Source organism: Tyto alba, unplaced genomic scaffold (assembly GCF_018691265.1).
Source record: "Tyto alba isolate M040663 unplaced genomic scaffold, T.alba_DEE_v4.0 Super-Scaffold_20000042, whole genome shotgun sequence".
NCBI lineage: Eukaryota > Metazoa > Chordata > Aves > Strigiformes > Tytonidae > Tyto > Tyto alba.
This window is the reverse complement of record NW_024881293.1, coordinates 690,265-717,567: the sequence shown is the minus strand read 5'-3', so window position 1 is coordinate 717,567 and position 27,303 is coordinate 690,265. Positions and strand designations below refer to the sequence as shown.

The window sequence follows — 27,303 nt, the reverse complement described above, 5'->3', positions numbered from 1 at the left end:
CAGACAGGATTTAACGTATGTCTGCATGTCCCCCCAACCTTTCCCCCCCTCAAGATGAAGCAAGGAAGAAAAACAAGACTGCAGGTTTGCAAGGACCCCCTCCTCCAGCCCAGAGGTTGGTGGTCACAGCTCTGGGATTTTCTGGACCATGCAGGGAGCTCCCAGCTTGCACAGGAGGGCTCAGCAATGCCACCACATGCTGAATCCTCACCGCACTGTGGGCAGATGTTCCTGTTGGCTCGAGTTGCCATTTCAAGCTTTTTCTCTGCTCCCCTTTTGCCTCTCAACTTGCAGACAAGTGTGTGAGGGAGAGAGGAACCAGTTTGCTTTCCACCTCCCCTCGCAGTGCCCCTCTGCTTATTAGTTCTCCAAATATTTCGTCCTGCAGCCCGGCAGTGAGGACTCTGCACTAACCCGATCCCAGGCAGAGAGGAAGCCGGAGCGGGCAGGACAGCGCGTTATCCTCGTGGCATCGCTCCAGGCCAGCCTGCGGGGAGCAAGACAGGGCAGCTGGGGCCCTGCTGCACTAAATCCCAGTGGTCGAGGCACACATGACAGCATCCCTCCGGCTCAGCCCTCCTCTCACGCTTCCTGAGGGCAAGACAGCAATAGTGGCAGAGCGTGAGCATTGCCTTTCCCCTCAGCAGCATCATTCCGCCACTCCCGACAATTGCTCCACTTTGTATTTTTTGCTTTTCCCAACAGCCAACAGGACAGGGAGTCCCCCTAGAGCCCTCACCAGGTGTAGAGAACAGGCATGAGGAAGAAGAAGAAGAGACCTGGTTGTGGGATGCTGTTGAGCAAGGTGGGGGCAAATATGGAGGAAAAGAAATCCCCTGGGATTTCCTCCCATCAGCTCCCAGCTCCATTAAGAGTCATCGGATTGCAGGTACCATGGCCTCTCTGGACCCTCTTCACAGTTTCCAGTTGAACAAGATGCTGGATAAACAAGGGGGGAAGGTGACTTGCACAAGGGGAAGGGGAGCACAGTGGGAACATTGTGTCCTCTGACAGCCCTGGAGCTGCTGAGGAGCTTCTGTAAATCAGAGTGGCCACTGGAGCTGCTCTGACACCCAGTGCTCAGGAGTCCATCGAGCATCCCACAACAAGGGGAGGCAGGAGGGTCCCGCCTCCCCCTCATATACTGATCACCCTGGCTGGGCTCTCCCCGTCTGGAGCTTAACTCCGGGGGACAGTGCCACCCTGTCCCCATCTGCCCATCCTCTGCAGTGCACCTGGCTGCACACGCTGGCTCCATCCCCTCCTGCAGCTCAGCCAAGGCAAGCAGCGCTCTGGGATGCTCAGCGTGTGCCTTAAATAAAAATAACCGTGATAGAAGGTACTGAGCGCCTAACGCTAGCCTCGGCTTAAACACCTCCCACTTGCAATGCTCCAGGGTCAGCAGGAGCTCATCCGATGAGACCAGGCATCACGCAGGTGCCCAGCCAGCCGCTGAGAGCAGACACATCCCTGCTGGCACAGGACACCGAGGGCCTCTGGCTTCAGCAATAAATAAAGCAAGAAAACAAAACAAGCCAACAATGATCAATTTTTTGAAACTTTAAATATTTTTTTTTCTTTAAAATCTGCTTTCCTCTGGGGCTCTGTCTCTGTAAAGAGCTGCGCTCTCCCTGCAGCATCTGGGTTACTTCCTCAGTCCTGGCCGTGGGGCAAGGGAGAAGCAGGGTCAGTTAAAGAGGGGGATGGATGGGCGCTCATCCATCATTGTGCATCACCGGCACGTATGGATTTCCACCACCCGATGGCAGGGTTTGCACTTGACGGAGCAGCACCAGTGGAATTTGCAGCTGCACCTTTCCACAACCTCCACTTCGTCCGTATGAAAGCCCCCGGCCGCAGCACATCAGCTCACAGCCATCGATAGCCTTGGAGGTCTTGTTGCACTGCCGGCCGCTGGTGCCCAGCACCCCGTTCTTGAGGTCATGGTCACAGAAGTCGGGACTGGAGTCCAGGTAGACGAGGTCCTCGTCCGTGTGCGGCTTGAACTGGGAGTTTTTGGGCACCAGCACTTTGGTGGATCCAATCTCGCTCTGCTCAACCTCTGTGGCACCGTCGAATTTCTCCTTCAGGACGTTGCCCACTTTGCGGAAGGGGGGCATGGCTTTCCAGCACGTCTTGAACTCGCAGGAGCCTGACACGCCGTGGCACTTGCACTCCACCCGCATGTTGTTCAGGATCGCCTAGAGGAACAGACAGAAGAAACAAGCAGGGATGGTGAGCTCGGGATGGACCCAGCAAGAAGGGTGCGATGTATGGGGTCTGGAAGGGTTGTGCGGAAAGCGATGCTGATGCACGTGAGCTGACGGGATTACACAAAGCCAGAGCGGCTCAAGCAATGGCTGCAGAGCCCAGCTGGGATGCTGCAGAGCCACCCCAGGTGCCCAGGTTTCCCCCTCACCGTTACCTTCCTCCCTGCCTCGTTGTTGTGGAGGTTCATTAACGCTCTGTTGGAAGAGGCCCCTTTGCTCCTCTCGCGGACGTCGACAAAGGACTGCGAGAAGGCCACGCCGTAGGCGATGTTATCGGAGCAGCCCGACCACTGGAAGCCTAAGGCAGAGAGCATGGATGAGACAGATACAGCCAGCCTGTGTTGCTCATCCTCTCTAGCCCTGCTCTTCCTAAAATACAGCTGACCCGCCCCCCTTCTGTTTTGCTACCCGCTCGCTGGGCTGCCTAGGGGATTGGGGAAGCTGGGGAGCGTGGCTCTGGGGCACGCACAGGCAGGATGCTTTCTCTGCGCCATGGTCAGTGCTCCCAGATGCCTTTTTGAGGGACACAAATGGACTAACAGGAGGTGGTGTGTTTTTTTTTAAACTTTTTCCTCCTTTCTGGTTGGCTCCAGAGAGGGAGCATTTCCATTCCGTTTCCATGCCTGGCTATGTTGCATCCCTCCCCCCCCCCCCCCCCAGCTCCCCGCTTTCGCGCGCTCACCCTGCGGGCTGCCCCCCTGCACCGTGCGGTCGCATCCACACTTGTCCAGCTCGCCGCTGCTGCAGGCTCGGGTCACGGCGAAGGCCACTCCTGCTGAAGAGATGGCATAGACGAATGCTGCCTCCCGTGTCCCTGCAACAGCACAAACGGTGGTGGGAAACGTGGCAGCCAGTCCAGTGCACACAGCAGGGCTTTCTGGAGGGCGTGAAGCCAGGTGGCCAAAGGCCCTCGGTGGGCTGTTACATGAGTCTCTGCTCCTCTTCCCTCCTGATGCTGGTGTTGCACATAAATCCCCTTGAAAAGCTGGTCTGAAAACTGGCTCTTATCAAAACATGCTATGCAGCGCTATGAAGTTGAGCCCTTTGCTCTGTGTCTTCCTCCCAAGGGAGGGTACCCCATGCAGGACACTCATCCTCCCCCCTCCCAAGGATGCTGTTTGCTTAGTGCCAAGCCTGGACCAGTCTCAGCAGGGACACCTCGGCGCTGGGAGAGCATTTGCACCAGTGCGAGCCCTGTCTCACACTAATGAAGGAGCTGGGAACTGCCCCACAAGGTTAAAAACATGAATGCAATGGGCAAATTATAACCTGGCACTGAGGGAGATGGAAAGGCTGTATTGCCAATGTGGAGAGAGCTCTCCACAGCTTCTATGGAGAGACTGTCTGGCTTGGTGCTTGCAGGGCACCTCTGCCGTGAAATCTCTCCTGTATCTGAAACAGTTGGGCTGTTTTCCACATCCAGGAACATCTGCTGCAGCTGCAGATCCTTGCCATCCTTTCACACAGGGTCCTGTAGCTCCCAGCACCTCCCAAACCACCCTGCAAAACCCCACTCTGCTCCCAAAGTCACTTGCAAAGCCATGCTGGTCTCCAGGGTGCAGCCCCTTCCCAGCTCTTGTGTCTACCTGTGTGGTGCCACAGGGTTAGGAGGAGCTTGTTTGGGAAGTCAGGGGACATTCCTGGGCATAAACACACAGGGTGGCATGGCCAGGGAGCAGCTCTTGCAACACCCAAATCCTCCGAGGCCTGTTGAGGACACGGCCCCTCCATCTCTGAGTGACGAGGGTTGGCATTTGGGGTAGTCGCGGGGATGGCTTGTGAGCAGACATCACCCTGGCTCACCGGTCGGACAGAAGACAGCTACTTTGGTGGTCGCAGCCCAGACTTTGGTGGCCCAGCTGTAATCTGGCCCAGGCAGCAGTGGCTGGGGAGGACCCAGCCAGCGCAGGGACTGAACCGCCTCCAAGTTAATCGAGGTTAATAGTAGGATCGTGTTGGTCGGTTTGTGCTGTGGCTGCCTAAAAAGAGACGACTTTTAGTTTCTGGTATTTCTGGTATTTCCAGTCCCTGAACCTTCACAAGAAGAGATCTTCACCCCTGTGTTGAGGGGAGGAAAGTCAAACAAGGAGCCGGGGCGGGGGGGAGGCTTTGGTCTATGGCTCCTGGGATGGGAAGCAAGAGCGTGCATCAGAGACGGCGCTGGCACCTGAGGGGAGGCGAGGGCCGCTTCGGTGGTCTCCAGGGGTTGCTGCGGGGCTTTCCCCTCCGCTTCCTCACCCCGATGCTCTGCGTCCTCGTTCGGCTTGCTCACGGCCCTGTGCCTCCGGGATGCCTGGGTGCAGCTGGGATCAGAGGGGCCGGGGGCTGCTCTGCCCATAAATCCCTCCGGAAGGCTGGCAGCGGGGCGGTGGTGGGCGACGATGCTGTCCTCGGAGGGTCCAGCCGCCGCGTGTTTTACTCGTGTCGGGCGGCAGAGGGCTGTCCTCCCAAGGGCTCGCCCACAGACGGCTCCGGTTGAGCGGCACGCCAGTCTGGCAGCGGTCGCCGCTTCGGCGCTGCCCGGAGAAGAGACGGAATAAATGCAGCCATGGCTTTGTGGAGCAAAGCTCCTGGGCTTGGCAGGGAAGAGATGAGGCAGCAGGGCAACTTTAGGGCCCTCACTTGAACTTGGCGGGTCCTTGTAAGGTCCGGGCTCTCTGGATGCCCTGGGCTGGTCACACACAGTGGGCACCAACTGGGTGCGAGAAAGGTTCAGGAGAGGAAGCAGCCAGCAGCTGAGAAACTGTAAGGGTCTGGATATACTGCTCCCAATACAGTCAAAAGAGCCCTGCTGAGATGCCCAGGGAAGACCGGCCAGTCCCAAGATTCACCACTGGGCCATTTCTTGCTCTCCCCAGCCACTGGCTTGGGGGCCAGCAAGCGAAACCTGCCTGCAGCCCACTGGCCTGCTGTTGTAGCCGCTCCCCCACGCAGCCTCACCCCCAGCACACATCCTCCCGGCTCACCTTGTGTTACCACCTTGCCAAAGACGGGCAGGGTGTCCAGCGTGGAGCAGTTCCAGCGGCGGTTACGGAACTGGTACTGGCACTCCTCGATGGCCAGCTGTGCTCCGCGCCGCACCGAGTCCATCACCTCCAGGTTCCTCTTGCACATCTGCACCTGGCGCTGGATCAGGCCCTTCAGCTTCTCACAGGTCTCCTCCTCTGAGATGCTTCCCACTGACGACAGCTTTGCCAGGTACCTGCCACAACAGCCAGCACAGCTTGTTAGGAGGCAAGGGCTGGGGGGAGCCTGAGCCTGTGTTCAGCTGGGACACCCTGCCCTGTCTCCTGTGAGGAGAGTTAGCCTCTCATCCCCTCCATAGCTGAGGCCCAGGTGCCCACTGGGCTCACCTTAAACGCGCCACTGCAGTGGCTCCATAGGATGTGTTTTTGACCAGCAGAGAGCAAGCCCATGTAAAACAACCATCCCTCTGCAGCCTGTCTCTCGGGGAGCCCAGCTGCTGGCTCCCCTTTGCCTCTGTTGCCTGCAAAGAAGATATTTTCGGCGTTGTCTGAATGTGCCCGGTCAGGTCTCCTGAGTACCGGCACATCCAAGTGCTACTAGCAAAAGCCAGAGGTCTCTGAAGTCAGCCAAAACAAGCAGGACAGGCGCTTGGCTGCCAGCTCCAGCTGCCACACTGCTCCCGCAGCGTGGCTATGTGCTCATCACCGACAAACATTGCTCTCCAAACCACTTCCCTCCTGGAGCCTGCTTTTAGCTCCCCTGGCCCCCAGCAGGCAAGGATGGCCTCTGGGAGCTGCCAGGTTTCCTGTCACCTGAGAGTCAAGCAGGGCTTGAAGAGGGAAAGAGAGAGTCAGGAGCCTGCCGTGGACAAAACCGCACACAGTGGGCATGTCTTCCACCAGCTCGGCTCACGAACATGGCTGGGAGGTCTTTGCTGACCTGGAAAAAACTGGCCCAGCATGGAGGTGACTACGTGCTCTGCTTTCCATCACCCCATCCTCAGCAGAAGGAGTTACAGGGCTGCTCTTGAGTGTCAGCATTAGGGGGAAAGAGGAGCTGCCCCATTTGGGGCAAGCACCCCACAAGCTCTTGGCATCTCCCCACCAAGCACCTGGACACAATGGTCCCTCCTGCACATCCCAGGAGCCCAACCCACCGTTCCCTCCATGTGTGCATGCTTGCCCATGCCCCAGCCTCTGCATCCCTGAGGGGATTTAAGACAGACCCACACAGCTCGGTCAGGCTGTTGGATAATCTCAGAGCCTCTATCTGTGCCTGTGCCAGCATGTGCTAGTTGAGACTCCCTCCTTCCCACAGCTGCTGGCACCCAGTTTAAGTGTCACTGCCACCGGTGGAGCCCCATCCTGCCGCAGAGCGGGGATATCCCCTGCATTGGACAGGCAAGACTCACGCTTGCACCCGCTGACCACACCGAGCGTTAACGTCCTCGGGAATTGCCAGTGTCAGCTCACACTGCTACCTCATCTGCACCGAGAGATGTGAGTACCGAGCAAAGGCTTTCTGGAAACCTCATTCCTTGACTGCATTTCCCAGCCCTACAGAGCTTGTGGGTTTTTTTTTGTTTGCTTGTTTTTTCCTCCTCCTCCCAAGTTGCGACATCCTGCTAAGGATTTTTCCTTTGAAGCCCTGCTCGCCTCCGAGAAGTGACTGTGCAAAAGTGGCTCCTGCTCCCTGCTTGTTCCCATGTGGACCAGGAGCCAGATCTGCTGACTTCAGCCACAGAATCAAGTTGTCACAGCCTCTTCCTCCCATTAGCCCTGCCAGCCTGCCCCAGGAGGAGAAAACAGGATTTTCTCTTCTGTGCATCAGCAGAATTATTCACCATCTTGGTTTCACGCTTACAACTGGGGGGCCATGGGAGACGGTGAGAAAGCTGGCTTGGCTTGCAGCGTCCGTGGGGAGTCTGCATGGCGAGCTGGCAAAAGCATTCAGCTTTCCTTGTGTGTGGAGATCACTTGATGCAATGCTTCTCGGACAGCGGGAAGTGGCAGGCTGCCGTGGTTTCAGAGCCAAGTTCTTTTCTAGCCTTTATACCAGCTAAGCATCTTTGCCCAAGGCTTTCTGCTCCTCCGAGGGCACAGCCCTGTTTGTAGAAGACCGACCGTGTGACGTCCTGGTGCACATGGCTGGCTTGCAAACCCCACCGTGGCCAAATGCAGGGCTGTCACCTTTCTGCTGGCCACACACCGTGCAATGAGTGTCCCCGTCTCTGTGCTGCGGTCCCGCACGCGGGGTGCAACAACTGCTGTTCCCGTATCTTGCTGCACTTGGCTGACCCAGGACGAAGGCAGCAAACCACCCTTGGAGGCTATGAGGATGTTTGATGCCGAGCAAAGCTGAAGTGATTGTGAGCTCTGTCCCCTCCCAGGCCCAGCCATCATTTCAGTTTGGGCATGGGAAAGCTGATACAAAGCAGAGCGGTGAGATTCACCCCAAGACACCATGGGTTGGTTGATCAGCTTTGAGCCTGGAAGCCAAGAAAAGCAGATTCTGCCTCCAGTACTAACCCCGTGTGCCAATTTGGCTGCCCCCTGCCTCCTGCAACTTAAGCAGCATTTATCATACCAGGAAACCAGCTCCTGCAAAGCAACACGGCTGGTCCTGCTGGTGAGTCAGTGCCCAGTCCAACTGCAGGCAGGAGAGCACCGTGCTGCAGGTGTAACAGTCACATTAATATCAGCTCTGGCCAGGATGGGGGCATCATCTCCTCTTCTGATATACTTCCCAGCTAGGCAGGATTCTCCAGGCAACGGGAGCTATAAATTCAAAGCACACATGAATAAAAGCATGACAAGAGCCTTTCAAGCCTCTCCAAGGAGATGCGCCTGATAAGATGCCTCCCCAACAAGCAGTTAATGCTGTTCGGGATGATAAAATGAAGGCCACGGGTGCTTCAAAGATAGGTACAACTCTCCAAAAACAGATCTGGTAATTTGTTTTGCAAGGCAGGCAAATAAGATGAAGCTATCCAGAACAGTGCTCTGGCCTCTCCCCCAGGACAGGTCCTCTGTATGCCATCATCCTTCCTCAGCCCATGCACGTCTTCTTGGGGATGGAGGCAACTGTGCCTAAAGTGCCACGGCCCCATCAGACTCTCAGCTTGCTACTAGTCTCCTACATCCCATAAGTACCATCACTGCTTTCCAAAAAAAAGACATTCTGGGAGGTGGGGAGGAGACTCCCATCTTGGTCCCTGGTCCAGGAGGTATCCAGAGGTTGAGTCAAGGATCTAAGGAAGGACCTTTGCTGAAGCTTTGAGACCTTCACATGGCACCTCTCCACACCACATTCAGGGTCACTGGGCAGGAACATCTCACCCCCTTTTCCCTTTCTGGGGCAGCTGAAGGGCAAGATAAGAGCTGGGAAACGTGCTCTGCCCTCACCAGCACTCAAAGATGCACCCACCCTACAACTCACAGAGTGTTTCTCAGGGTTATGGAACCCAAGCAAGGCACCAAACCCATCCACAGCACCCCATGGTCACCATGGAAACACTTCATTTTCTTGGACTGAGGTGGTAGAAACCAGACAAAGCCTTTGTCTATCTGCACACACAACAGGATGCACAACAGGAGGAAACCCAACAGTTCCTGACCTCTGTAAGGTCTCAGTGCAGATCTCCAGCCTGATATCACCTCTTCATTGCTCTGCAGAGCTCTAGATTATGACTTAAGTCTTACATGCAGCCTCAAAACAGCCCAGCTTGTGGAAAGAAAAACCAAAAACCCAACACCCAAATAACAGTATGTTTTCTTCCTTTTCCAAGGTTGGGCAAGGAATTTTTCAAGGGGTGAGCTACTGCTCAAGCCATTTGTTCAGGTTTTGTCTTCTTGCTTCATTATGGCATTTATGTTTCTTTTTTCTTGCTTTTAAATCCAGACGAGTCACTAACAGAATAAGCTCCCTTTTAATAAAAGAAGTAATTGATTTAACACAAAACTGATGGAAAGCCCTTCCTTTTTTTTTTTTTTTTCCATCCACAGTATATAGATCAAAATTGAAGCCCCATAATTTAAGGAGCTACAGTTGATCCACCCTGAAAGATGGCAAATAAGGAAACCTCAAATCCAGGGAGCTTTGAAAAGTCGGGGGGGGGGGGGGGGGAGGCAGGGGAAAGCACTACTTAAATAAAAATGATGATGATAATTTCAGGAAGAATAATTGGTAGAATGACAAGAAGACATTGGAAGACCCACAGTGGTTGGCAGATAGAGCCAGAAGGAGAGGGGAAGAGATTCCCTGCCACGGAAAGCTGTGGAGATTTGAGTAATCGACAAATTCTCAATAGAGGCTGGTCGGGGAAGATGTAGCAGACGCCTTGGAGAAAGCAGAAATCTTTGGTGTTTCTTTTATCTAAACAAATGAGTTTCAAGTGTGAGAACTCTTTGTATTGTCTCATTTTGGGAATATTTGTCTGAAGGTAAGAGTCAGACCCAGGCCAGGGGCATCACTTATATATCACTCAGAGATGCTGAGAAGTCAGATGAGCTCAGAAGCTTCACCCTGTTCAGCAAACACTCAACCTGCCTGAGACACCTGCCTTGGCCAAGGCTACAAAAGGCTTGTCCAAGTCTTAAATTGCAGAGATGCGTCAGCTCTGCTCCTCTCTGAGAGGCAGCTTTTGCAAACATCTTCCCTACTTATGGAAGAAGAAAGTCAGCCTGTATCAGCAGCGCATCTCTGTGCCTCTTGTGGCTGGACATATGATCAGCCAGTGACTCAGGGTTGTACTTCGGATTGAGATTTCCTTGTGCAGGCAGGTTTTTTTCTGAAGAAAAGGCTAGTTTAGGATGGAAAAAATGGAAGTGCATGAAGATAGACAGATGGATGCATGCAGAGAGAGGTACTGACCAGGCAGCGCAAGGAGCCATCCTGCCGCTATGGAGAAGGGGATCATCTTTTCCTTGTTGCTTTCCCCTTCCAAGCAGAGAGAAGGCATGGAGAGATGTCACAGGGTTGGCTGGTCAAAGGATGCTCTAGGTGGGCCAGAGAGCCCTTGTGCTTTCTCATGGTGTCACACGCTGGGCTTAGTACCACTCTCCCCGTGCCAATGGGGCCAGGCTCGCAAGTACCACCCCCATCCTTGGCATGGCTCAGCAGGACTGCCAGCTTGGGCATGTTCCTGTCAGGCTCTGCTGGAGACCTGCAGCCTACAAGGTTGCCCTTATCCAGCTGACGGCTCTGCAGCAGTTCATGTCCCCTCCCAGAGACTAGGCATCCCCCTCCTGGGATGAGATAGCCTGCTTTTCTATTCCTTTTAAATGTAAACTATGATTTACAAAATCATCATCTGAGAGCCTGTCTGGTTTATTCCCTGGAAGAAAAGCAGCTCTCTGGCTCAGTCCTTCCCGTCGCAGTTACTGAACATTTCATCTCTTGACTGAAACCTTGCTTTTCACACCCCGATCTCCACCTCCAATTAGCAGCTGCCAAATCAGTCTCCCAGGAGGAGGCATTGCCATGCTCACCGTTACCTGCCAACAGACCTGGGTGTGCAGCTCCACTGCCTGAGCTCAAAGGTGACCCTATAGCTCAAATCCTGTCCCCCCCCCCCGCCTTGGAGCCTGCACCTAAAACCACATGCACATAGCAAACACCAGTCTACCCATGTGCCAACCATTGGTGGTAGCCTGCGTCCCCCATCACAAGTTTCTGTGGGCAGTGAGATGGCCTGGCTGCTGCGCCCAAGCCACTGCTGCTTCTTGGCTTTCTAAGCATCCCAGGACAACATCTCCATTTTGTGATGGGGAAGACCCTGAGGGCAGCATCCACTTTGGAAATCTGCTTTGGCTGCGTAGGAAATATCCTTTATTGTATCTTCCTTTAAAAGTCAACAGAAGCTATTCCTGGGCTCAAGTACAACAGCAATGCCTTGCTGCAAGAAGAGGCAAGTGCAGGCCACCGTGCTGAGCTCTGTGGGAATTCCCCTTGTGCAGCGCTTCAGGCTAGATCTGGTTGGAGAAAATCTGATGAGTTTTTAGTTTCAATCAGAATTTGCAAATACGTGGCGAGAGAAGCCTTCTGCAGGATTAGTTTGATCTCACCCAACTTGCAACAGACCCCAGGCTGCTCTCCATCAGCCAAGATACTCAATTAATTTTTTCCCCAAGTAATTTCATGAAAGCACAATACTGGCTCCAGTTCTGCTGAGCCAGCCAGATCCTGCACGCCACCTTCCCGGCTGCAAACCACAACAGCCCATGGCAGCAGCTCCTGGGGAGCCTGGAGGATGCTGTTGGGGGTCACCCACAGGCACGGGGGTGCAGACACCCCTGGGGCTGGAGGCAAACAAAGGTTACCTGCACTTTGTATCCAGAGTCTGCCATTCGAGCAGCCTTGGATGACTGAGATTTTTGGGGATTCCCAAGGCTTTCAAGATTTAAGAAAAATCACCAACCATTTTAAGAGCCAGCATTGTTGCACTTGTAGGGAAATAGGGAAGAACCTCCTGTAAGCTGTTAAGCTCCAGGACAGATCGGCAATTTCATTTTAAGAAAGCCCAAATAAATGGCTGTGATGCATTTCTGTCCATCCTCAAGGATGAATTAATTGAGAGGACAATAGCTCTCAGCAGAGTAACATAAACATTTTTTTGCTTCAATGCAAAAGTCCAGTTCTGACTGATGGAGTCATAGCAAACTATTGCAAAAAAGAAATCTGCTTATTGCTGTTGCTCATGTTTGGAGATGATCTGATTCTGCACAACCTGGGGCACAGGGTGGTTTTATCTCACTCATTTCCATCCTCTCTAGAATAAGGCTCTGCTGCTAAAGACTGGGGTGTAGTTTTATTTGAGGCTTCCTCAGGAAAAGACAGAAATGCCCGTTACTGCAGAAGAGGCAGAGAGCATGGGTCCCTCCTACACCCTGTCAAACGCAGCCCTGAAGTCTTCCCACCAGACAGGGCCAGAGCTCAGGGACAAGCCAAACTGGTTGGAAGTCCAGTGCCAAGACTGGCAGAGGCCCCTTGCGTCTGCAGGATGCAACCCTTAAAGCCAGTCTATTCTCATTGCTGAGGTAAAGTTAACTGTTTTTGTCAAAAGTGGCAAGACTTATAAACAGACAGATAAAAATTAAAATATATTTCCAGTGCAGGCTGCTGGTTTCACTCACCTGCCTTGCACCCTTGGGGAATGGGTGTCACTGGTTGCATGCACCAGCCCTGTGGACCCAGCAGGATCCCCAGAGCAATGCAAAGGAGCCCTGGGCACCCCAGAAGCGAAGAGCCGCTTGTCTAAGGCACAGAGCAAAGGAAATTCTCCAAACCCAAGGGGTGCAACCCCCCGTCCTGGCTGCCGGAGCAGACGTGGCCAGGGAACCTCCCCTGACACTGTGTTTGCATCAAAGAGGGGAGCGCGGGGAGGGGAGCGGGGCCCGGCAGGAGCAGCTCTGCCCTGGAGCCAGCTGCACCTGCCCGGCCAGCGCTGCGGCAGCACGGCATCCGCCAGGAAAATGCTGGACCGGTTCCCTGCCAGGTGGAAAACGGGAAGGTCGCAACGACAATGCAAAGAATCTTACGCAAAATTAAACCAACCCAGGCTCAAAGTGAAACAAGCTCTCTCCCTGCTACCAAAGCTAGGGAGATGCACCTTAAGAAAATCAAGTCTGGTTTAAAAGCAGAGGGATGCAAGCGTAGGACCCAGACATGCTTCTTCCCAAACCCTCTACGTTGTACAGCGACCCAACCAGCATAAAATGAGCATTCAGGCTGCTCTTGCAACAACCCCCACCGCAAAGCTGGCAGGGATGAGCATGGAGAATCAGGTCCCACGTCTGCAAAGCACCTTGTGATGTTCAGATGAAAGGGGGGCAGAGAAACCCCAACTCCTTTTATCCCTCCCTCTCCAGCCCTTGAAAGTGGTTACTGTTAGGGAGCAGCTGCTTAGCCAGGCTTGTTCGGACACTTGCAAGATCTTCAAACTTTCCCAGAGTGCTCAAATTCAATTTTTTTAAAGCATTTAAAAGCCCATCTGTGCTCCTGGCCCTTTAAGCCAAGTCTTAAGCCGAGGCTGAAGCTTTAAACCCCTGTAAATAGGGGGTAGATGGAGCTGCTGGTGGCACACCCTGCTCTGCAGCGGCATAACCGCATCTCAGACTATCCAGCGTACATACGGAGAGCCTCCTCCAAAGGCAGTTTTAGCTGCAAGAAAATGGAGAGTGGCGGTAATGATTACCAGATAGCTTGATAACCACCGGTCTCACCCACAAAGGGATCCTGCCGTGTTGTATCCAATGTTTTCCGGGCACAAGGTTTGACTCTCCTCATTCAAACCACCCAAATGGCTACACATCACAGCAGCCCCAGTGCCAAGTGTGGTTAAGGGATGCTTACATCCACACCCCACTTTGCACATTTTCTAGTTCACCTCTTCAGGTGAACTTCCCTCCCTCCAAAATGGAAAAAAAAAAATTAATAACTAAATAACTAAATGACTGCTCATCCCTTACCTCCCACTGAAACTGGAGCTCTGTGCTTCCATGCCAGGAGGTACTCTTTTGGCTGAAACCCTCTACAAAACATTCCCAGCATCGGGATGGTTTTGGACCACTGAGAGAACATGCTTCCAAATTCAACCACACTACTGCATGTGCAGGTTCAGGAGCTGAACTGAGTCTATGAAATGTGAGTTGCGTCGGATAGTAACTCGCCTGTTTCCCCAGTATAAAGCACGTCCCTGGACTCCTCCAGAGATAAAGCAGAAGCTGGAGGGACCTTCCCACGCATAACCAGCTACACGTAGATGGCCCTAACTATAGCCCTCCATTTAATTTTACAATTCTGTGCCTGAATAGGCAGGAGGAAAAGCTTTAAAACTCGCTGAGACTCCAAAGGCAGGAGGAAAAGCAAGCCTGAGGCTTTCATGAGAAGGAGGAAGAGAGCATCTCTTAAGATTTGGAGAACAGAGGTTTTCTGGATAGGCGGCAAGCCAAGCAGTGACTCCCAAAACTCAGACACTGAGAAAACACACCTGAGGTCTGCTTCCTAACCAAAGGGAAAGTAGCTCGGTCTGTTTAATGAAAAGATTTGGCAAAGTCCCTTTCAGCTCAGTGGTCGCTGTAGCAGAGCGATCCCGAGAGATAGCTACAACTGTCTCCCTTTTACGTGGGATGGGGAGGCTCAGAGGACACCATTTGCGTGGCCAAAACGAGCCCTTCCCCGCAAAGCCAGGCTTACAGAAAACCTTCAGCTCAAGTGTCGCAAGCAGCGTCTCTCCAAAGCACTGGGGGAATGCGAGTCTGGACAGGTCGAAAGAAGCTTTAGGGGAAAAAAAAAAAAAAAAAAAAAAAAAAAAAAAATCACAACTGAGCTTAATCACTAATCCAGCAGGTTTCTGGAAAAGCAAACTTCACGGCTGCCACCCAGCGCACACACCTATGCGCAAAAATATGCGCCCAGCACGGCTGGATCCGGCCGTGGTGTGCCGGGCGCGGGCTGGCAGCACCCGGGCGGCTCTGTGACAGAGCCGAGCACAGCGGAGCCCACACACGTGTGGCTTCGTGAAGATGTACGAGGCACACTCATTCCTCGAATAACTGATAACTCCTGGGATCCTTCTAACTCTGTTTATTGCCTCCGGCAGCCTTTGTTTCTGATGTGAGAAGATAAACAATGGGAATTGTCTTAATCCTAAAGGCAAAGAATAAAGAGCACCGAGCGGGGGATGATCCTTTTATCACGATACATTTGTAACATCAAAAAAAGTTGAACCCCTTCCTTTCAAATGCACTGAAATGTATCTGCTTTTCCTCCCCTGTTGGCAGGAATGAGCCCTCCGCTCTCCCGCCACCGAGCCCCCCGCGCCCACCCCTTGCTTCGCCAGCACGGACGGCTGCACACAGCCCTCCCCGTCTATTGCGGCGAACCACCCCTCCGCCTCAGCTTCCCAAATACCATCTCAGCTGCGTGTGGCGCTGGGGACCGGGGCGGGGGGGGGGGGTGGGGGTGGTGTCCCATTTCTGTGCATCCGCACCGGGCAGCTCGTCGCCCTCGCTAGTGAAATCCCCCTTTGCCAGGCACATCCCTGTGCCCGTCCCGGGGCAGCTGAGGCTGCTCCTCCCTGGGGACCTGCCATCGTCCCACAGGGCTTCCTCAGCAGGACTTTCTTCCTGCAGGAAAAACACTCCCACAGTTCCCAATATACCTTCACCAAAAGCGTGACAGCTTAAAAGACCACCTTGATAGCTGCTATGATCCACCCACCACTTGCCGGAGACGCGTGGTGCGCAAGTTGCTCCATCTGGCAAAGGAGGAGGGGAGGAGGATTAAGTGCTAACGCATCCCAGGCAGCTACTGATGGGCGAGCACCTTTTCCCATGGGCAGGACACTTGGAGAATGCTGCTGACCTGGCGCTGTCCCTGGGCGTAGGGAGCATCCTCCAAAACCCGCTCATGTCCCGCAGCCTCCAGTGAGCCAAATCTAAAGGCAGGAGAGACGGGAGCCGGATGCGGAGAGGACACCTCGCATAGGGGATGTGTTTTGGGGACCGCGCTCACCTGAGCACAGGTGTTGGGAGAGGCACAAGCCACTCGGGATCTTTCATGCTGGCAGCCCCAGGGGCTCCCTGCCCGGCCGTGGCATACCTGCCCTTGCCGGTGGGGACTCAGGGAGGTGAGATGGAGGCAGCCCGTGTTCCCAGACTGAGAGCGGGTCTGCTGGGTGCACACACTGGGAACTAATTAGTTCATGGCAGCCAGCAACGTTGGAAGTGCCATCTCCCACCAGAGTACCTTAAGAAGAACTGGTGCCTTTGTTCAAAGTTAGGTGGGAAGGTGCTGTCAGGCTCTATCCCCACTGCCCTAGGGGGGTCTCCCCAGAAGACGGTCCCACCGCCTTGGCAAACACTCAGGAATTTTCCAGAATGATTTCCGCCCCTGTTTACCTTACACATTATTTCAGTGTTTGTTCAGCGGGTTCTCAATGTCACCAGGCTCCTCTGTGGCATGCAACAGCCCCCCGCCACCCGTTCTCCCACGGGGAATGGGGGGGCTGAGGCATGGGCAGCCCTGCCCACCACAGAGCCCTGGGGCCGGCACGCTCGGCCGCCCCAGCCCTGCCAAATCCATCCCTGGACCGCTGGCCCTCGCGCAGCGCCTCCCCAACGCCCGGGCCCCGCTCTGATGCCCCAACCTCCATCCTTCCCCGGTGTGGTCTGGCTTCACAACTTAAAGGACAAAAAGGGGATGGGGGGGGGGGGGGGCTCATCAACCAGCTCCTGTCCGACCAGCCTCAATAACACACCGGATCTGAGTGGCTGGGTTGGGGGGGGGGGGGGGGGGCACCCCCTGCAGCCCACCTGCCCGGGAGTGCAGGCTGTGACCCCCCCCACCGTCACCTCTTTGGGGGGGGGGGGGGTGGTTGGGTGTCAGGGGGTACCTGGTGCAGCAGGGACGGGAGCACGCTGCCCCACCGGGTGCCGAGCAGCATCGTTGCGGGGGGAGGGGGGGGGTTGCACCCCGGTGGTGGCACCTGCTCCGCCACCCCCGGGGGGGGGGGCAGCAACAAGTGGTGGCCGTGTCCCGTGTCCCCGTCCCCCCCCACCCCCCCACTTCAAACCCCGCGGCTACTCACAGCCAGTTGCTGGCGTTGGCCGAGAAGGTGGCGAGAAGGATGAGCAGCAAGGAGCGCAGGAAATACTCCGGGCTCATCCTGGAGGGCAGCCGGGGGCAGAGCGAGCGAAGCCGGCGGCGGCGGCAGCGCCCCCCCCCCGCCCCCCGGCCCGGGGCAGCCGCCACCGCAGGTGGGCGCCGGGCAGGAGCGGGGGCGGCGGCGGGCGCTGCCCGGTGGATGCGCCCGCGGCGGCCGCCGAGCCCGACTGTCAGCTCGGCCGGCCCATCCCGGGATGGAGCGGCGGGCCGGGGGCGGGCCGGGGGCGGGGGCAGCGCCGGGGGCCGCCCCAGCGCCGGCGCCACCTGGGCGGGACCCGCCGCCGGGGACACCCCCGGAGGGCGGGCCGGCGGCGGGGAGGGCGCCGGGGGGGGCTCCGCCGGCTGCCCCTGCCCCGCTGCGGCCCCCCCGCAGCGCCCCCCGGGCTCCCTGGGCGGGGTTGGGTGGGTGCCGTGGGGTTGGAGCACGGCGGGGTTTGCTTGTCCCTGGAGGGGCAGGGAGAAACGGGGGCACCTCGAAGACAGAAGGAGGTTTGGGTTTTGTTTTTTGTGTTTTTTTGTTTTTGTGTTTTTGTGGTTTTTTTTTTGTTTTGTTTTTTTAATATTTTTTTTTTATTTTATTTATTTTTTTTTTTTTTTTTAATCTCTCTCGCGCATTTGATGCTTTTAGGATAATTTCTGCGTGGCTGTGAAAAAGCAGAGCCCTCAGGACAGGCCTTGGCGCTGCCTCGGGTTTCCCTATTGCTGGCAGCAGCCTAGGCATCTCCAAGACTGCCCTCCCCGTTCACCACCACCCCTCCGATCAGGAGGGATTTACCAAATCCCAGTTCCTGAGGATTCAACACAAATGGTAAATGTTGCTGTTGGGAAATTCTCAAACAAGGGGAGAGGTCTGGGGGATTTCTATCGGGAGGGAATAGCAGCCGGAGCCGGTGGCAGGGATGAGGTTGCAAACCCTCTTGGTGTGCCCACAGCCGTCAGCCCCAGTGCCCTGGTGATGGGTTCCGGGCTGTGCATGTGGGGGGTGATGCCTGAGCAAGTATCGAGGCTTAAATCTACCTCTGAAGTTGTCTAGAAAGGTCAGCTCTGGCAAATCCCAGGAGCTACTGGCAGCATGGCTTGCCCACCCTGGAGGCCAAGAGGCGCAGTGGGCATCCCTCTCTCCTCTCCTCTCCCATCCACCGTGCCTCCAGCTACCCCCTGCAGTCCATGTGGGCACAAATGACTTAATTTAAAGCTGGGAGTGACATGAGATGGCTGCTTGGTGTGAAATCCAAGATCCTAGGCAGCCAACAACCATGCACCAAATCTCCCGACAATGTTGTTAGTTAGGTCCATTACTAAAACCTCTTGCTACCATCTCTAAAATCTTGCCAAGCTGGTTTGGAGCTATTCAAAATTCCCTTTGTCTTTTCAACTCCACTTTCCTGCTCTCAGTGTAGCCAGGACACACTTATTCAAAGCACGGCAACTTGCACCAGGCTGCACACATGCCTGTCTAAGTGTATTACACCTACTTTAAAATCTCTGCATTAGTTCCCCGTCAAAGTGAGGATTTAATTTCAAAGTGCTTTGACTTATATTCCAGCTCCTGACAGGCGGCAGCCCACCCTTACCTAGTCATTCATCTGGCTTTCACGTCCTTGCTGATTATCCCAGTTGAAAGCGGGATGCTGGCTGCTTTGCCGGTGAATTGGAGGTTGTTGCTGTGAGCCCCGACTGGGTAATTCAGTGCAACTGGAGCTGATTAATCTGGCTCATCGTTCGAGACAAAGCCAAGGCCTTCCTCTGGCTTCTAATCGCTCTGGGTGTTGAGTGAAGTCATCAGGAAGGCAAGAGCTAATTGAAAGGCTAAGGGGAATGAGAGGTTAGAGGGCCATGGCTGGCTGGCCAGAGCCACGTGGGTCCATGGGAATATCATATTTTTGGGCCTCAGATGTGTTATTCCCCCTCCACAAGAAGAAACACCAAGGGGTTCAACAGAAGCCCGTGGGATGGGCATGGTCCCAGATTTCTGCAGGGGTCACGGGGGCGCCCTGGCTGGTGTGCACACCTGCAGCCCGGGGAGCATCCCTGGCCGAGATGCTCCTGGTGCCAGGGCTGGTGGTGCTGCTGGCAGGCTCAGACACCCTGCAGCTCTTGTCAGAGTAGCCGTGATGGCCAGGTGGTGTGGCGAGTGCCTGACAGGAGCTGGAAGACCCCTGTGAGATGCCATAGTATGATTTCCCGGGCCCTTCATGTGGGTCCCGTGTGCTCTGGGTGATGTGAGGTGCTCCTCTGCCCTATGATGTCCCCTCCCAGCACCTGACTTCAGACAGGTTTTTCTGGCCCTGTAATAAGGGCAGGTTAGGTGAGTCAAGTAGATGTTTGGGAAGGCAGATCCTCCAGTCGCTCTGCTCCTCATCCTGCTAGCAGCAGTGAAGGTTGCTAGCCACTTGGGCCCAGCACCCCTGGAGATGCTCTCCCCTGGGTCTGCTCCCTCCTCCCTTTCACTTCCCACTTTCTGCCTGCAACATGACTGCCTTGATGCCTCTCCTGGCCTGGGTGAGGAGTTGTAGGCCATGTCCACCTGCTTCTGCAGCAGGTTCAAGCCACTGTCTCCATCGTAGCAGGGAGAGCAGAGGGGAACATCCTGACTTACCAACAGAAAGGGAGGTATATGCAGAGAGAATGAATGGCAGGCCGTTTGCAGCAGTTACAGCATAGGATCGTGTCCACAGGATGCGTTGGGACTAGGGTGTCCACAGGGTGATGGGTGGGAGCCCCATGCCAGAGGGGAGGCAGATGCAGACACATCTGGAGCGAGTCACCCCGAAGGGAAGCACAGTGTGGGCTGCCTGTGGAGATAATAACAGCACAGCAGGGCAGAAGGGGTGTTTATTTTACAGCTTCTGCGACTGAGGAGATGATGAGTGTGAACAGACTGAATATGGAAATGGGTACTCACCAGGAGAGGGGGCCCCTTGGCCCTTTCCAACATGCCCATGCAACACTGCTCAGTCGTTACCTGCAGCCTAGGCACTTTCTGTGAGCTAGATTCTTTTGGCCTCTTATTCAGAAGATGCCAGGTTGCTTTAAAGACTTCAAAGCCCAGCTGATTTGGAAGAGATGAAGGCCCAGAACCAGGAGAGCTTTTAAGGGAGGTACCAGGTCTCCTGGCCTTGTGCACTGGTGCGGAGCATCCTGCACAGTGGGCCTTTCCTTTGCCACCTTCTCAGGACAGCAGCCAGGGCAAAGAGCCCTTGTCACCCCCCCCCCCCCCCCCCCCCCCCCCATGTGCCTTGGAGATCAACGCCTGCTGACAACCCCCGTGCTGCAGGGCATGGCTCTTTATTACTGCCCATGTGTTGCTTTAATGAACATCAAAACCCCACTAGATAAGAATGCTCCCTTTGATGTGTAAATATTTCAGTGGATGGGAAGAGGAATAAAATGCACCTGAGGAGTGTTTCACAGGCTTGCCCAGGTGCTTCTCTGTTCAAAGGCTGCAGAGAAATTACCATTGCCATATCACAGGCAAGGAAAAGGTCCCAGTGATGGTAGCAGGAAGGGGGTTTCCAACTCTGAGACCACCGTGAAAGCACAGAACTTGCAAAGGACCATGCAAAGGTGTAGCCAGATTCTGGATTTGAGTGATGTAAATGCAACCACACTGAAGAATAAGTGCAGGCAGATAGCACGCTTGCTCAATTTCTGGATCTGACCAGTGGTCTTAGTCATAGAGTTTGTGGGAGATATTTTACAGGTTCTTTTTGACTTTCTGATGCCCCTGGGACTTAACAAATGGGATTGAAAGTGGGGTATTCTGCAATCTGGACGGTGGTCTCAGCCATGCGATGGGGTGAAGAGCTGCGAGAAAGGGGGAGGCAAAGCTCATGGGTGAATCTGAGGCTGCAGTGGTTGATGCTGAATAGAAATAAATTCTGTTTTGAACTTAATGGAACATAAATATCGGACACTTAGCAACAGTACATGTATTAATCCTGTCCTGGAGAAAGGCGAAGCTGTTCTGAGAGGCTCCATACCAGAAAACACAGGACAATTGTACTCCTTTATAGAAACCTGTGGTTTTTCTGATGAAATTTATTTCAAACTATCCAAACATTTCAGACCGGTGCTGATGACTGCTCAGAGAAGGTGCTGTATAGGAGCGCAGTTCACAAACAGAAGCAGCTTTGCAAAGATTAAAATTGCTCCGACGAAAGAACAGTGTCCAGTGCATTATAAACAGAAAGTGAGTGGTTGCTGTAACCCGTGCTCACCTGATCGACTAAACATAACACAATGGTCACTAGAAAATCAAGACAGTCCTTTTCCAGCTGCAGCAGGAAGCCTTTAGCTCTGTGTGGATTGCAGAGTACTTCAGCGTGCATACTTGGGGATATGCATTTATTTGTGTGAGTTTTCAGGAACCGCAGGCGCAGACATTCAGTCCGAACAAATCTGCCATGCCATCACCTGAAATCCAGTGCCAAGGCTGGAAAAATTCACTCCTCTGAGTTTATTGTCAAATAGGGCATTGAAAAAAAGCAGAGTGGCCTGGGATTTAAGGTTTTTGCTCTTGGATGTTGTCTCTGAACACACCGTGAAAGTTTCTCTGGGAAAAATGAGTGTCTATGGTGAATTTGTGGGTGCTGTCCATGCAGGAACTTAAGAGCATCCCTGAATATGGTGAATGTTTTCAAACCATTCCATAGCAGAAAGAGCTAAGTTTTCCACCAGCCAAATACATCCATTTTCACAGGGCTGTGAATGAATTTTCACCTGGCTTGTACCATCTTCAGAGGAGATTGCATCATGGTTCCAGGCTCCAGGGTTTAAAATATATCACAACTGACCTCACCACTCACCCAGGTGCCATCCAAACTGGTGAAATAAATCTTGATCCGGGTGCTGGACAAGTGGTCATAAATGGCAGTGCACGTGCAGCGAGCCAGCATTGGAGTGACAGTCAGCTACTGCAGCCTTTGCCCTCCTCACCCTGCCCGGGGAGAAAGTGAGATTGTAGGCTGGTCGGATACGTAACACCCTGATCGACTCCTCTTCAGTGCTTGTTATACCTCCAGGCATTTAGAAGCACCGAGACTTCATCCCCTGTCGTGGGGAGCTATGCTCGGCTGAGCAGGGTGGGAGGAGGGCTGGTGGCCACCAGGATTGCAAGGAGTCTTCCAGGCTGGTGATGACCAGGAAAGGACTGGGCAGGGATGAACACCTCTGACCATTCGTGACTTGTGGTGGAGTTGTCTTCACATCAAGCACGTTGCGGATAAGACCTACTCCCACACCAGGTGGTTGTATCAAAGCTGAAGGTGCTCAGCTTAAGTGATGTCCACATTTCTCTTCCTGCGTGTGACCATTTTCAAATGAGGTTGTGGGGATGTGTCTTGCTCCTGACACCACCCAAGCTGTTAGCACTCTTGTCAGTGTGGTTTCGGCCCAGCCAACTTGCACCCCGCCAGGCAGTGGCTAGGTAAAGTTCAAGGGAGGTCTTGTCATAAGGAGTGGAATAAATGAGGGAGCTTTGCTTTAGGCTTAGCTATATGGTCCCTCGCAGGCCCATACCATTTAACCCTCTGTGCCATCATTCCCTGGCCTGTTTTGCTGAGTCATGCAGCCTTTTGGGGATACAAACCCAGAGGCGGGAGGGAACAGAAGAAAATCAAGGAAAAGAGAGGTGCTGATTGGGATATTTGGTCTACTGATGGTGAGTAAAATGCTGCTGGAGAAAATCCTCTAAATCTCAGGCAGTAGGAAAAACTGCGTACTAGAGCCTGGAAAGAGCCTCCAAGCTTCTTCCCGGGACAAGGGCAGACAGAGACAAGTGAGCTTGTCTGTGCTGGTGGAGAAGTCCAGGACCAAAGTCCTCTGCCTCATCTTGTCTAAGGTGTCTGCCTTCTCCATGCATAAATTCCGCCTCTCTTCTTTGTCAAAGAGGCTGCACAGCTGCCTTGGCAAAGCCCTTTGAAGGCCATATGGTTTATCAGTAAGGACCAGAGTTTTTTCTGTCTTTGCCTATAAAACAAATGACAGGACACGGACCTTAAGGCAGAGCATGGCTATGTTTGGAGGATATCAACCTGCCTTCTCCTTCCTTGAGTGGGGAATGTTTTAAATGAGGACAGCATTTCCCCTTCACACCCATCTCCAGGAGGTCTCAATGTTTGTGCTGAACCGTCTCTTCTATTGGCTTAATCTGCATCCACAAAGTGGAGGAAACAGGAACCTGAGATATTGTAGCATCATCTGGGGAGCTGGTCCTTTGCTTAATGGGGCCTCTCAGGTGCACATGGAGCAAAGCGTTGGCTGTGGCTTTGCAACTTCTTCGTGCTGGTGACTCATGAATGTGCATCTTTAGGGCATTGTCTCCTGATTAGGAGGAAGATGCAGGGCTGGGCTTTGGGAGGTAATCAAGGGACAGGTTCCTGCACCTAGACCAACTTTGAGGCCACTGCTTTGACAAAAAATGCTATTGATAGTTGAATCTTGTTCTCTATCCAAATTCTAGTTTCTCCTGAAACACATCAGGAATGAAGCTTACACAGCAGTGTTGGGTTGTCTGGGCCTCTTCAATTTAATTTTCTCTTGTAGTGGGAAACAAGTTTTAAGTAATGTTCTTTTCAGAAATGACTAATTAAACAACAGAGCAGGAAATGTAAGAGACGGTAAAATCCCCTCAGCTGGTCCAGCACATTTCTTCGTAAATATGGTGCTAAAATGATGAAAACAAAACCTTTCGGAGACAAAAGCGAGTGAGAGACCTGGTGACGCAGCAGTGAAAAATCTATACTTTGTTATAATAAAGTGAAACCACTGTGTTTATCCTGTGTCTTGGAGGATTTGGTGCAATTATTCTTAGGAAGGAAGGGAAGCCACATAGAAATCAGAATAGTCTAGATTTTTGCTAAAATATTTGTACAAATCAGGTTATTCAACTACAGCAAAGGACTTCTTTGGGGCTATTGCTTCTGAAATTATCCTGCAAAACTGGAAGGACCATAAATGCTTGGCTTTAATAGCTAGCTACATACAATGCAAACCTAATCAGTGAAGCTTGAAACGTCTGTGGCAGGGAAGAAAGGCAGAGTTTTATGGCTCTACAGAGTTGTACAGAAGACTGGACAAAAAAGCCACCTAATGCACATGGAGGAAGGCAACTGCTGATCTCCCATCTGCTAAAAATCACTTTGTGGTCAGAGGCAATGGGGCGACTTTTCCACGCTGACTTGAGCTGTCTTTTGCCTGGGTTGGTTGTGAAGGCTGGGAGGAGCTGTAGCACTGGACCCCCCCCTTGCACCCAACCTCCCCCAGGGTCTTCGGGCAGCCTCCTTACCCCCGACTCCCACCCAGGCCGTGTGGCTGTGAGGCAGGGACCCGGCAGAAATCATCCCAGCAATTTGGGGAAGAATTAGGGTCATACCGTCTAACTTTTGGTTTTGCCTCCAGCAAAGGCTAAAACTGTTCCACATCACTTAGAGGTGTCAGGTTATTTAGCTGTAGGCTGGGAACGGCCCTCAGAACATCTTGGTTACACATTATCCTGAATATCTCAGCAAATTATTTGCAGCTAATTGAAATAAAGGAAATGCAGTGGCTCAGTTTACCCAATGCACTGCATATAGCAATGCAACTGCTGCATTTTGCATTGATCATAAATCACGATTTATTATCCCAGCTGGCAAATATTGACTTCATTTTTTTTTTCTCGGTTGGTACTTCCTTCTCGCGTCAATATAGCAGTGTTCATCCCAACTAAAGTCAACAGTTAGATGTGAGTTGCTTTGCATATTGAATTCAAAGGGGTTCCTGAGTCATGGGGCTGTTGAGGCGAGCAATGGCTGTGGGTGCTTGCATATGCTTGACCTGTGTTTATGCATATATATATATATATATATTTGCATATATATATTGATTTGTGAATTCAGCTTGAAGTCAGGAAAATGTTGCGTGGGTCAGGGGATGGGAAATCAGTCCTTCACTGGCTGTGCTACATCCATCGCCTGTCCCCTGTTCATAGGAAAGCTCCTGGGGACAACGTGGTGGCTGCAGCCCGGGGATCCTGGCCAACCAACTCTGCAGCACTGGGATTTCTCCAAAGCAGAACAAAGAGATAGGTCATAAATACTGCAGAGCCAGGGAAATGAGGGAAATGAAGAGGGGCTCAGACACAGGAAATCTGGGGAGGAGACGCGATCGGAAAGGCACACGTTTGTAGTCTCACTCAGGTTAGTGGGAAAGAATGAAATGGCTGGAGGAAAGAGAGGGGAAGGTCCACATGTTTGGGGGATAAGCCACGGGCAGGTGGAAGGAGCCAGGATGCTTGGAGAAGGCTAAATAGCAAGTGGAAATGAGATTAAAATGTCACATTGTGTTGTTCATGTATCTGTGCTTCTTGTACTCAGTAACTAGGTGGTGGATAGTGGAGCAACATCTTGTCTCCCTGATGAGGGGAGTTACACCTCCAGAGTAACTCCTGAGGGGTTTCTGGGCAAAAGCCAGTGAAGGGATGGCTGCTGGGGCATGAGGAGGAGCTAAGTGCTGCTTCTAGGGCTTCTAGACCCAATGTCCTTTCCCATCAAAGGGGTAACACTTGGTCTTTATGGCCTGGATACACGAAGAGCACTGTGGGCTACCGGGATCACAAGAGTGTCCAGCCACAGGGTGGACCACAGAGTGCTGAGATGTAGGAGCCCTACCAGGACAGCGTTAGCAAGACAGGCACAGAACAGTGCTCTTGGGCTGCCTACCAGGAACACACTAACAGAGGTGCTCTTGAGTCACAGCTGATGAGGAAGAGATGCCGGGAGAAGGAAGGCACAGTACAGAAACCCAGCAGTGGAGATGGAGGATGCAGGGATTCCCATCACCCCTGGATGTCTGGGTAAGCAGTGCTTCAGGGAAGAGGGATATTAAGAGTATAGGCGCTCCGCAACACAGATTTTTTTCTCAGGCAGATGCTCAACATCAAGGGAAATGTCCTAGCTCAAGACCTTCTAGGTAGTAACCAACCTGGAGACTGAAGCTGAGAGGTTGGCCTTGTTCCACCTCCCAAGAGCTTCTTTAGTATCCTCTGGCTTGGGCCCCAGGGAGTTCCTTCCTGCCATGGGCCCCTATTCCTCCCCTGAGGAGGGAGAAATAGCAGAACCCATGGGGGGAAGGAAGGCCTTAGAGATGCTGAGGTTTTGGATGGGGATGCTGTGCTGAGATGTGTAACACACTACAGTGGTCTCTTAAAACCCCGAGAACCTGGAAAGCATCATTGGCCCGCTGGACCCTTTTGAGGTCCTTAGACAGGTCCTTTGCTATGATTTGCAGGATGCATCATACCACAAAGGCCACATACCCAGCACGCTGTGGGGAGCTCATGCGTGGCAGTCCACCACAAAGGGTTCAACACATTTTCCTTAAGTGTAACCACGTGGAAAATTGATTTAAACTGTAAGATAATCACCCAAGGTCCCTTCTTAATCCATGCAGAAATGCTGTCCTCTCCAGTGGGTGTTCACCCTATCTCTCCCCGGTGGGTCATTCTTGCAGAGTCTGTGGCAATGCTTGACAAAAATGTAGAGAAGGCCATGTAAGTTCCCAAGACTGGACTTTTTTTGGGGTGAGTGGGTGAGGTGAATACAGTCCTGGCAGCCCATGTGAGGAGGACTCAAAAATTAGATTTGTGAACTTCTTGCTGATTTGAGGAATTTTCCCTGGGTGTCTTTGAAGGGGAAATTACAGCAACAAGTCAGGCTACCCAGGCCCACAGAGCTGCTGTCACAGATGCCAAAATTCATAAGTGCAGTCATGGATGACTCAGGGGGCTCAGATGACTCCCAGTTGTAAATGATGACATTGATATATGGGTCATCTTCCATCCTAGAAACACTGGACAAAGTGACAGATTTCATACAGCCCAGAAAAGTTGCATGATTCAGGAAATACCTTGGGGCATGTCTGGCATCAAGGGAAAGCCAAAGGGAAGATGTTTAACCATCTCTCTGGCTTTCTACCAAGCTGAGATGAGCAGTACAGAGTGGCCAGTGTGCATGGACCCAGGCCTGCTGAAATGAGTAGAAAAATACTCAGAAGTGTTCATTTTTATTTTTGTCCTTCCCAAAGTGCATTTTTTGGCCATTTCTTCATTTTTTCAGATTACTGATTTCTGTCGTTTGGGGAAATTCCTAGTTTTCAATAAAACTGGGAAATATTTAGAGAGCTGATTTCCAAGCAGTTCCTCTCCAGAGGTGCAGGATTTGATGGCAAGAGCCTCACAGTGAATGTGAACAGAGCCTGCAGCACTCACAGCATCCTTTTTAGTGGATGCTTCGATGCTGAGTGTACAAGGGTGCCTAGTTTGGGGACCTGAATTCAGAAAGAAATTGAAACACACTTTGATGACATGCACTTTTAAGGATTTGGCTAAATCCCAGCATGCTCAACAGATTCCCAGGGT

At 53.0% G+C, this 27,303-nt stretch overlaps 1 protein-coding gene across 1 annotated transcript; it reads right to left on the bottom strand.

Moving 5' to 3' along the window:
- Positions 1–321: 321 nt before the first annotated feature.
- On the bottom strand, positions 322–17,021 carry WNT4 (Wnt family member 4). Its single transcript, XM_032997289.2, is given in 6 exon segments — positions 322–1,849; positions 1,851–2,201; positions 2,426–2,568; positions 2,953–3,084; positions 5,237–5,472; positions 16,828–17,021. Coding segments are annotated over 6 exon segments (1,056 nt in total). The 5' UTR covers positions 16,905–17,021; the 3' UTR covers positions 322–1,732.
- Between the last annotated feature and the right edge of the window lie 10,282 nt (positions 17,022–27,303).